This window comes from Jaculus jaculus, chromosome 14 (genome assembly GCF_020740685.1).
Source record: "Jaculus jaculus isolate mJacJac1 chromosome 14, mJacJac1.mat.Y.cur, whole genome shotgun sequence".
NCBI classification, from domain to species: domain Eukaryota; kingdom Metazoa; phylum Chordata; class Mammalia; order Rodentia; family Dipodidae; genus Jaculus; species Jaculus jaculus.
Window position 1 is genome coordinate 19,887,005 of NC_059115.1, and position 9,985 is coordinate 19,896,989.

The 9,985-nt window shown below is 47.8% G+C and overlaps 1 protein-coding gene across 1 annotated transcript; it reads left to right on the forward strand.

Annotated features, from left to right (window-relative positions):
* Positions 1-609: 609 nt before the first annotated feature.
* LOC123454726 (sialic acid-binding Ig-like lectin 8) lies at positions 610-7,898 on the forward strand. The gene is made up of 6 exons (XM_045133725.1): positions 610-1,058; positions 1,253-1,531; positions 1,731-1,778; positions 2,627-2,884; positions 6,865-6,973; positions 7,556-7,898. Exons 1-6 carry the CDS (start codon positions 629-631, stop codon positions 7,611-7,613), a joined length of 1,182 nt encoding a protein of 393 aa, XP_044989660.1. The 5' UTR covers positions 610-628; the 3' UTR covers positions 7,614-7,898.
* The last annotated feature ends 2,087 nt before the right edge of the window (positions 7,899-9,985 follow it).

Below are 9,985 nucleotides of genomic sequence, written 5' to 3' on the forward strand. Positions count from 1 at the left end.
CGTACATGACATAGGTGTGCTTGTTTTAATTATATATGTTTATATTTTTTCACACAAGGTCTTATAAATCCCAAGCTCATCTGAGACTCACTATGTGGCCAAGCATGACCTAAATCCTGATTCCCCTGCCTCCACCCGCTTCCCGAATACTGAGATTACCGGCATGCAACACCTGGTTGGGCTTGTGAGGTGCTGGCTTTGAACCCACTGCCTTGTCTTTACAGAGCAATCACTCTTCCAGCAGAGATATACTCCCAGGCCTCTGTGGGTTTGAATAGGAAGTATGCTCACCGCCACCTCTGCACAGTCTCCTCTGCTCATGTCACTGATTGTAAAAAGAAACCTGGCCTTGAATGTGGGCCAGGTAAACCCTTCACTCAACCTGTCACTTCCCCACTGAGTCTCCTCTCATGGGGAGTTCCTGCTACTGCAAGATCTCTCATCTTCTCACTGGAAAGTAATATTTGGGGGACAGGGTCCAGGCCACTTTGCAGAGTGTGCCATGACAGTCTGCTGAGAAAATCACGGTCACATCCTCCCCCAGCTTCCTGTGGGGCCTCCTTCCAGTTCCTCCTAGAAGCGTCCTGTAGGGCAGACTGTCCACGGCGGCCCTGAGCTACAGCCAGACATGCGGCCGCTCCTTCTGCTCCTCCTGCTCTGGGGACCTAAGAGGGTGTGCGGTGTGAGTAATTACCCTGAGTATTACGTGCTGAATGTGCCAAGTCAGGTGACTGTGCAGGAGGGCCTCTGTGTCCATGTGCCCTGCAATTTCTCCTACCACCGGGATTCTTGGACTGATTCACAACCAGCTTATGGCTTCTGGTTCTTGGAAGGGTCCCGTACAAACCATGATTCTCCAGTGGCTACTAACAAGCCAGAGAAACCCGTCCAGAAGGCTGCTGTGGGCAGATTCTACCTTGTTGGGGATCCAAAGGACAACAACTGTACCCTGGAAATCAGAGATGCCAGGAAGAACGACAGGAAGTCATACTTCTTTCGGCTAGAGAAAGGATATACAAAGTGGAACTATATGAAACAAGTACTTGTGAATGTGAAAGGTAAGTCAATATAAACCTCTATTCAGCCACATAGGAAGGTTATGGGTGTCACAGGACAAGGCCAGGATGTCACCTTGACCTCAGGGAGGCTGGGCTGGATCATCAGAGCTCAGTGGGGGGAGGTGGATCAAAGCCTGCACTTTCCCACAGCTGGACCTCCCCCATCCTCACTCAGTGCCTCTTCTGTTCACCAGCCCTCACTCACAACCCCCACATCGACGTCCCAGAGAACTTAGAGGCCGGCCAGCCCAGCAACCTGACCTGCTCTGCTCCCTGGGCATGTGAATCGGGCCCACCCCCCATGGTATCCTGGACTGTGGGCTCTGTGACAACCCTGGGCCCCAGTAACACTCGCTCCTTGGTGTTGAGCCTCATGCCCCGGCCCCAGGACCATGGCACCAATCTCACCTGCATGGTGACTCTACCTGGACCCAATGTGACCAGGAGAACGACCACCTATCTCAACGTGTCATGTGAGTCTAGGCTGAGACATTGGGATGTCTGATGGAGTGGGGTCCCCAGAGCATTGGGATCTTGGTCATCTTCTGTGTTCTGAGTAATGAGTGCTATAATCTTGGTGCTGGAGCTGGTCAGGAGTATCATGCCCTCACCATCCCTATGCAGTGTGTATACCGAGCTTCCTACTGATTGCCTTTCATGTTCCTGTTCTAGATGCTCCACAGAACCTGACTGTGACCACCTGGGAAGAAGTTGGAGGAGGTAGGTAGATCCTCTGTGGTCTGCGGGTGCAGGGCTAGCCTTACCTCACCCTAAGCTCACCCCAGTGGCAGAGATCCCTTGTTGGAGTCATGTTCCCTCCTACATATTGTCCCCTCAGCTTCATTAGTATGTGTCACTGATTCTACCACTCTTTCGCTTGCTCATTGGTGATTAAAGGGACAAGATGACATTCACAAGGCAGAACGACACATTCTAAGTCCTTCTCATCCATGGATACATTAATCTTCATCTTTGGCTTTTCATTCGCCTTATGATTTTTATTTGAATGCTTTCTCAAAGAGACAGGGCCACACAGGAAACATTCAGAACACACACGGGAGTCTGACCCCAGTAGCTCAGTCACTTCCTAGAAGTGACCAGTGCCTGCACAGGTTGTTTGAGCCTGGCTTGTCCAGCAGAGTATCTGACAGGTGAATGCATGGTAGGTACACAGACAGTCCTCATTCCCCCCGACTGTGGTTTCCACGGGATGGAAGGACCCGATTCTCTGGCTTCTTGTATCAATGACAGCCATGTCATTGATATGCCTGACAATGAAGCAGTGTGCAATGATTAGTCTTATGTTTACATCTGTGTGTACGTGTGTGTTTGCTTGTGTGTTTGATCAGTTCCTAAGTTCAAAATGATTCTACATCACATGCTGTCTCTACCTTTGAGAGTGACATTCACATTGCCCACACTGAAACCAGACACATTTACATCTTTGCTGGAGATGGCTGAAAGCATGGATTTCCTGTAGTCTAGTCCATGTTGATGTGTCCACCTCCCTCCCGTGTCTCTTGTGTTCTTTGTTTTAATCTCTTTGTCACTTGGTCCCTTCTCTACAGCATCCACATTCCTGGAGAATGGCTCATTTCTCCTAATTCCAGAGGGACAGTCTCTGAGTCTGCTCTGTGCGGCAGACAGCAACCCCCCTGCTAGACTGAGCTGGTTCTGGGGAAACCTGAGTGTGGGCCCTTTGCATCCATCCAACCCTGGTTTGCTCGAGTTGTCTCCACTCCATCTCAAAGTGGGAGGAGAGTTCACCTGCAAGGCTCAGAACACTGTGGGCTCCCAGCAGCACTCCTTGAGCCTGGCCATGGAAGGTAAGTGACCGTTGGGTTGGAGCAAGACAAGAGAAGGACAGTGCCTGTTCATTCTTCACTGTCTCCCATCCATACCCAGTTCCCTTAGCTCACAGGAGAGCTTGTTTCCTCCCTGAGCTAAGCTGCAAGGTGCAAAATTTTCCTTTCAGCCACAGCCTGTTTTTAATTTTTCTGTATCCATTTCACTGGGACAAAGCCAGTGGAAGGAGTGTGCCAAAGAGTGTGCAGGGGTCACAGAGTACTGGGCTTTTGTAGGCTTGAACTGAAGTCAGATTTTGCCCTTGACATAATATTTAAGGGAAACCAAAACAAAATGTCATAAGAACATAGATAAAACAACTGAAGAAGATGTGTGTGTGTGTGTATACATACATACATATATATACATACATACATATATATATATATATATATATACACACACACACACACACACACACACACACACACACACACACACACATATATAAGCACTGAAGGTTAAACCTGGCACTTAGGTCATTCTGGGCAAGTGCACTGCTATTGAACTACATCCCTAGTCCTCCCCATAGATTCTAAACCAACTTTGTACAACTGAGCCCAACCCCTAGCCCTTTTATTTATTTATTTACGATTATTTATTTGTTTATTAAAGAGAATGGGCATGCCAAGGCATCCTCTTGCTATTAATGAACTCCAGATGTATGTGCCACTTTGTGCATATGGCTTTACATGGGCAGTAGGGAATCAAATCCAGACTGAACTCAGGCCATCAAGCTCGAGAGCAAGTGCCTTTAACCACTGAGCAATTTTTCCAGGGTCTCACTAAGTTTCCCAGCTCACCTTGAACTTTTGATCCTCCTGTCTTCTTCAGAGGTAGCTGGGATTACAGGCACCTATCCTCATGCCAGGTTTTGATGCTTGGTTGGTTGGTTGTCATACTTGAGATGTCACCTGGGGCCTGGGCATGCTACTGAAGTGCTTTACCACTGAGATACATTGCCAGCCCATGATGCATTTTTTTAAAACAAGTAAGAATGTATGTGAAATAATTCCAAAATACTGAACTTAAAATCAAAGCAAGCCGCAGCACTTGATGCTTCCTCACCCTTGCTAGACTTGACCCGGACCCTGTCCCTTCTGGTCCTTAGTCTGGGTGTATGAGCATGAGGTAGAGAAAGCCAGAAGCCCAGTGTCCAACTAGGGTGGGAGAAGAGGGAGGGCTCAAGGGTGCCTCTCCCTCCGCAGGTAACGCAGCTCTGTCCGGAGTGATGTGGGGGGTCTTCGTGGGCGCAGGCACCACAGCCCTGGTCTTCTCATTCTTCTGCATCATTCTCATGTTGTGAGCATTGGTCACGGGAGGGAGGGAGGACCCGTGGTGGGGAAGGACAAACCAGGCACCCCACCCTGAGCTCAGAGCTGGACGGACTTGGGTTGGATGGCAGCCAAGGGGAGCTTATTCTGGGTAAATGTTTTCTGTGTGTCACCCTCAGGCCCCATTGTTCCTGAGGGAGAGAGGCTCCTCAGAACAGCAGCTTCTCTGATAAGAGCACTTTCCAGAGATTTAGTAGGAAGCACAGAGTACAGGCATGTACTGTGGCCCTGGATCTTGTCACACTGAAAGATTCTCTGGTGTCCTCACTCAGAGTAATGTTCTGGAGAAGGAAGTCAGCAAGTACCACGGTGGAGGTGAAGGATCTCAGTGCCCTCAAGGGCTCAGTGTCTCAGGTGAGTGACATGGGCACCAACCATGTGCAGCCTCCCTGCCTGGACCCTTCTCTTGAGATGACCCAGGGACTACTTGGCTTAGCTGGTCCAAGTTGCTCTTCTGTCTCTTGCTAGGAGCTAGCTAGCCTCTTTAGTCTGCTTTCCCATCTTGCTGATTGCAGACAATTCCCTCCACCCTGCAGGTCGAACACAAAGGAAGCCTTAGCTCCTCTCTGTCCTCCCTTTATTTCATTATGGCCCAGATGTCACTGGGTCATATAAGCCTGCTCTCCTGCTCTTGACCCCTGTCATTGCTGAAGTTGTCCCTTTCAATCTTGGACCTCCTCGGTTCCCTGTCTCTGTTCCCTGCCTACTACCAGAAGTTAGTGACCAAGAGCCAGTTTTATCCAGTTCCTTTGCATTTTAACATCTGTCCCCCAGCCCCTTTGTCTAGAGTAGCACCCTATAAACTTGATTGTTTTCATTTATGTATTTGAGAAACAGAAAGATAGAAAAGGAGAGAGAGAGAGCATGTCAGGGCTTCCTGCCATTGCAAACATACTCCAGATACACTTTGTGCATCTGGCTTTATGTGGGTACTGGGGAATCAAACCCAGGCTATCAGGCTTTGCAAGCAAGTGCCTTTAACTACTGAGGCATCTCCCTAGACCCCATAAACTTATTTTAAAAATATTTTACTTGGGCTGGAGAGATGGCTTAGCAGTTAAGCGCTTGCCTGTGAAGCCTAAGGACCCTGATTCAAGGCTCGGTTCCCCAGGTCCCATGTTAGCCAGATGCACAAGGGGGCGCACGCGTCTGGAGTTCGTTTGCAGAGGCTGGAAGCCCTGGCGCGCCCATTCTCTCTCTCTCTCCCTCTATCTGTCTTTCTCTCTGTGTCTGTCGCTCTCAAATAAATAAATAAATAAAAATATTTTACTTGTATTTATTTATGATAGGGGGGGAGAAAGGAAGGAAGGAAGGAAGGAAGGAAGGAAGGAAGGAAGGAAGGAAGGAAGGAAGGAAGGAAGGAAGGAAGACAGGTAGAGAATAGACACATCAGGGCCTCCAGCCACTAGAAATGAACTCTAGATGCACACACCACCTTGCACATCTGGTTTATGTGGGTCCTGGGGAATCAAGCTTGGTCCTCTGGCTTTTCTCACAAGCACCTTAATGGCTCAGCCATCTCTCCAGCCCCCCCCCTAAACATTTATTTAAATTTATTTATTTATTTGTTTGAGTGCAATAGACACAGATGGAAAGACAGATAGAGGGAGCGAGAGAGAACGGGCACGCCAGGGCTTCCAGCCTCTGCAAACGAACTCCAGACCCAGTGACATCTGGGCCATAATGAAATAAAGGGAGGACAGAGAGAAGCTTAGGCTTCCCTTGTGTTCGACCTGCAAGGTGGAGGGAATTGTCTGCAATCAGCAAGATGGGAAAGCAGACTAAAGAGGCTAGCTAGCTCCTAGCAAGAGACAGAAGAGCAACTTGGAGCAGGTCAGCCAAATAGTCCCTGGGTCATCTCAAGAGAAGGGTCCAGGCAGGGAGGCTGCACATGGTTGGTGCCCATGTCACTCACCTGAGACACTGAGCCCTTGAGGGCACTGAGATCCTTCACCTCCGCCGTGGTACTTGCTGACTTCCTTCTCCAGAACATTACTCTGAGTGAGGAGCTCTCCAAAGCTTGACAAGCTGCCAAATGAGCATCAAGCATTGACCTCTCTATGCCTCCCCATCACTGGGCTTCTAGATACTCACCAACTTCCTTGGCAATTTCCCATGAGTTCTGAGGATTGAACCCATATTGTCTTGCTTCACCAGACAAGAGCTGTATTCGGTGGGTTTCTTCATCATCATACTCTTCCTTCTGCACTTATGCTATTGTATTGTTCAATAGTTCTTGAGAGAGTCCCTTCCCAACAGGGACTCATTAATCCACTTCCTTATCTGCTACCTTCCCTGTCCCGTTTCTTCCCACAAACACAGACTTTTGCCTTCATCACCTTCACTCTCCCTCCTCCACAATTTCTCCCACTATAGCCCATATCTCTCAATGTTCACTTCAGAAGGGTCATAAACCCAGAACTGGCCCTGTCCTTCCACTGTCCAAACTTTTCAGCACCCGCTGAGCTCCCAGCACCTTCAGCAGTGCGTCTCTGTGCAGAAATAAGGGGCAGGAAAGCTGTCGGGGTTTTGGCATGTCACCTGGAGAGGTGTTGGGATATGTAGTGGAAAGAAGTGCTGGGACAAGGATGTCATGTCCTCCTTTTTCCTCTTCCTTTCTGTTGCAGATGAGAAGCAAAAGGACTCCTGGCCACTGGTCTTCACTCTGATCAGGGGGTCTGTCATGGGAACTGTCTTCCTCCTCATCTATGGCCTCACTTGGATCTACTATACCAGGTGAGTAGGTCTGCCCCTCTCCAGTGTGGCACCCCAATTTCCAGCTGGGGTAGAGCTGTCTTATACCACCTGTTGTTGTTGCTGTTGTTGTTGTTTGTTCATCTTCTTCTTCTTCTTTTTCTTTCTTGTTTTTGAGGTAGGGTCTCAATCTAGCTCAGGCTATCATGGAATTCACTATGTAGTCTCAGGGTAGCCTCAAACTCATAGCAACCCTCCTACTTCTGCCTCCGGAGTGTTGGGAATTACAGGCATGTGCCAGTACACCACGCCCACCTGTTATTCTTAAGCCACTGACTCTGATGTGAGAGCCTATGGGTTGTGCAGGGGTGCCGGTGTCTATGGTGCCGGGCTCTGACACTTCACTAGTCCCCTCCTTGTTGACTCAGGACATGCCGGTGGTCCGAGACCAGGAAAAGGAACATGGAACTGTCACTGTTGGCTTCTCCCTGGGAGCTCTCAAGTGACACCCCCCCCATCCCTCAGCCCAGTGCTCTGATGCAGAGGAGTCCTTTGATGACTGTACTCTTATCACTGTAACATTCCTCTGTTTATGCCTACTACGTATTTATGTTTTGCTTCTAGATTAAAATCACCGTCCACTTTGGTCCAAGAAACTTCTGCCTGCAGTGAGCATTGGTGACCATAGAGACTCCTAACTGGTCACAGTCTTGAGAATGAGAGAGTGGGCAATGCTCAGCCATAAATTGGAAACGTGCATCATCCTTGTATGGCTGAGGGACCATTGCAGAAAAATGTGGCAGCATTAGAGCTTGAGAAACTGGAGGAGAGGCGTGGAACTCTGTCTCCTGGACATGGCATGGCTATGGCAGTGATGACTGAACTTACAGCAAGTGTGGTTTCATGCACAAGACCTGTGAAAGGTTGGGCCTATGAATACTTTGTTAAAGAAGAGGAAAGGGCTGTGAAGGGAGATTTGTGTATCAATAATAGTATTATATGGGAGGGAGTTATCAAGGAGGGATTTTTGCATAATTAATGGTTTATGAGGAAGGGAGTTACCAAGGAGGATTTTTCTGTATAATTAACGGTTTATGGGGCAGGATGTTATGAAGGGCGATTTGTGTATAATTAATGGTTTATGATGGAGGGAGTTATCAAGGGGATTTGTGTATAATAGTTTTTAGGGGAGGGAGAGCCACTTTCTTCACTGGTGAAGCTGTTGGTAAATTGTCCATGCTCGAACAAGTTACTGTAAGGAAAGTCACTGGCAGCCGTACACACAGAGAAAAAGAGATGAAATTAGAAGGGAAACTGGTTGGAAGAGGATGAGGATTGGCAGTGGGGAAGGATTCATGAAAGTGTGATGGGACGTAATGTGACAGAAATGCATTGTGTCCATGTAGGAAAAAGTCACAATCTTATTAGTATGAATAAAAATATGAATAAATCCTGTATTTTTTGGTTTTTCGAAGTAGGCTAATGCAGTAGCTCAGGCTCGCCAGGAATTCTTTATGTAGTTGCAGGGTGGTCTCAAACTCACAGCAATCCTCCTACTCCTGCCTCCCAAGTGCTGGGATTCAAGGCATGCGCCACCACATCCTGCTAACAAATCATGTTTATAAGTGCCCTAGTTAGCTTTGATTATGGCTCACTCACTACAGTGCTTTCTTGTGAGCAGGACCCGAGATGGAATCCCAATGCTCACATAAACACCACGCATGATCCTATGTAACTTCAGTTCCAGTTGTGTGGAGGGAGAGACAGGAGGATTCAAGGGGCTTACTCAGCAGACATTTACCTGACTTTGTGAGTTGTAGATCTATGTGGAAATTTGAATATGAAATGTCCCCCAAAGCCTCATGTTTGATAAGCCTCACTCTCAAATTTCCGGGTGGTGTCATTTTGGGAGGTGGAGGCTGGCACAGGTGTGCTTCTGGGGTTGGCTTTGGGGCATTGAAGCTGCGCTCCCACTGCTCAGAGTTCAGCTCGCTAGCTTGCTGTTCCCTCCCAACTGCTGTGGCAAATGTGATGCCCAGAATCTGATCTATTATGCTTATCTCATGAAATGAAATGTACCTTCAACTCTGTAATACTCATAGAAACATCCTCTTCCCATAAGCTACTCCGGCTTAGGTGTTCTACCCCAGCCATGAGAAGGTGAATGAAACACTTGTCATTTCTGAAGCTCCAAGTGCATGGACTGCCTGAGGATGACACATGACTGTTATCTCTAGCATGTACATGCTCAAGCACACGTGTGCCTACACACATATGAACATTCATCCACATACAACTTCCCTTGCTAACCCAATAATTTTAAACACATGAAGTGGCTCTTATGATTTTTCCACATGTGTTATCTCATAAACTATGAATCTGTATCTTTATTAAAAAATCATATAGTTTTACTTATTTATTTGCAAGTAGGAACAGATAGAAAAGAGACTGAAGGCATGGGCATATCAGGCCCTCCAGCCACTGCATCAAACTCCACATGCATGTGCCTTCTTGTGCATCTGGCTTTACATGGGCACTGGGGAATCAAACCCAGGTAGTTTGGCTTTGTAGACAAGATACTTAAGTGCTGAGCCACCTCTCCAGCCTAGGAATCTGTATTTTTCCCTCACCTACATTGAATGAAGCGCAGATCAAGCGTTCTGGCTGTGGATGAGTGTCGACAGCATTTGGGGACCAGAATCACCAGCCACGACAGTGGCTGATGCTAAACAATCTTCCTTGCCCTGACCATCAGGATCTCACCCAGCTTGCTCTCCCACAGCCTACCCTGACGAGACAGCAGCAGTTGTTCTCTGAACACATGGACAAGTCCTTCCTCAACTGTCTGACTAACATAAATGTCACTGCCTCTTCTTCCCACTGAGATTATGAGAGAGAAAGAAATATGACTTACAAGACCTTGCACCATGGATCGGTTCCCTTCCTGGGTATATTTCAGGCCCTTCAGAGAAACAGAATCCATGAGTGTGGAATACATGTACACATAAGGGAATGTACACAAACATTTGCATATGCATCAACACTAATGATTTT

What these genes read in the sequence shown, in the direction of transcription:
- LOC123454726 (XM_045133725.1), top strand. Translation starts at nt 629, where the DNA reads ATGCGGCCGCTCCTTCTGCTCCTCCTGCTCTGGGGACCTAAGAGGGTG. An exon ending in AGTACTTGTGAATGTGAAAG is followed by an intron (nt 1,059 to 1,252) that starts GTAAGTCAATAT and finishes TCTGTTCACCAG; the next exon opens with CCCTCACTCACAACCCCCAC. An exon ending in CTGGGAAGAAGTTGGAGGAG is followed by an intron (nt 1,779 to 2,626) that starts GTAGGTAGATCC and finishes CCTTCTCTACAG; the next exon opens with CATCCACATTCCTGGAGAAT.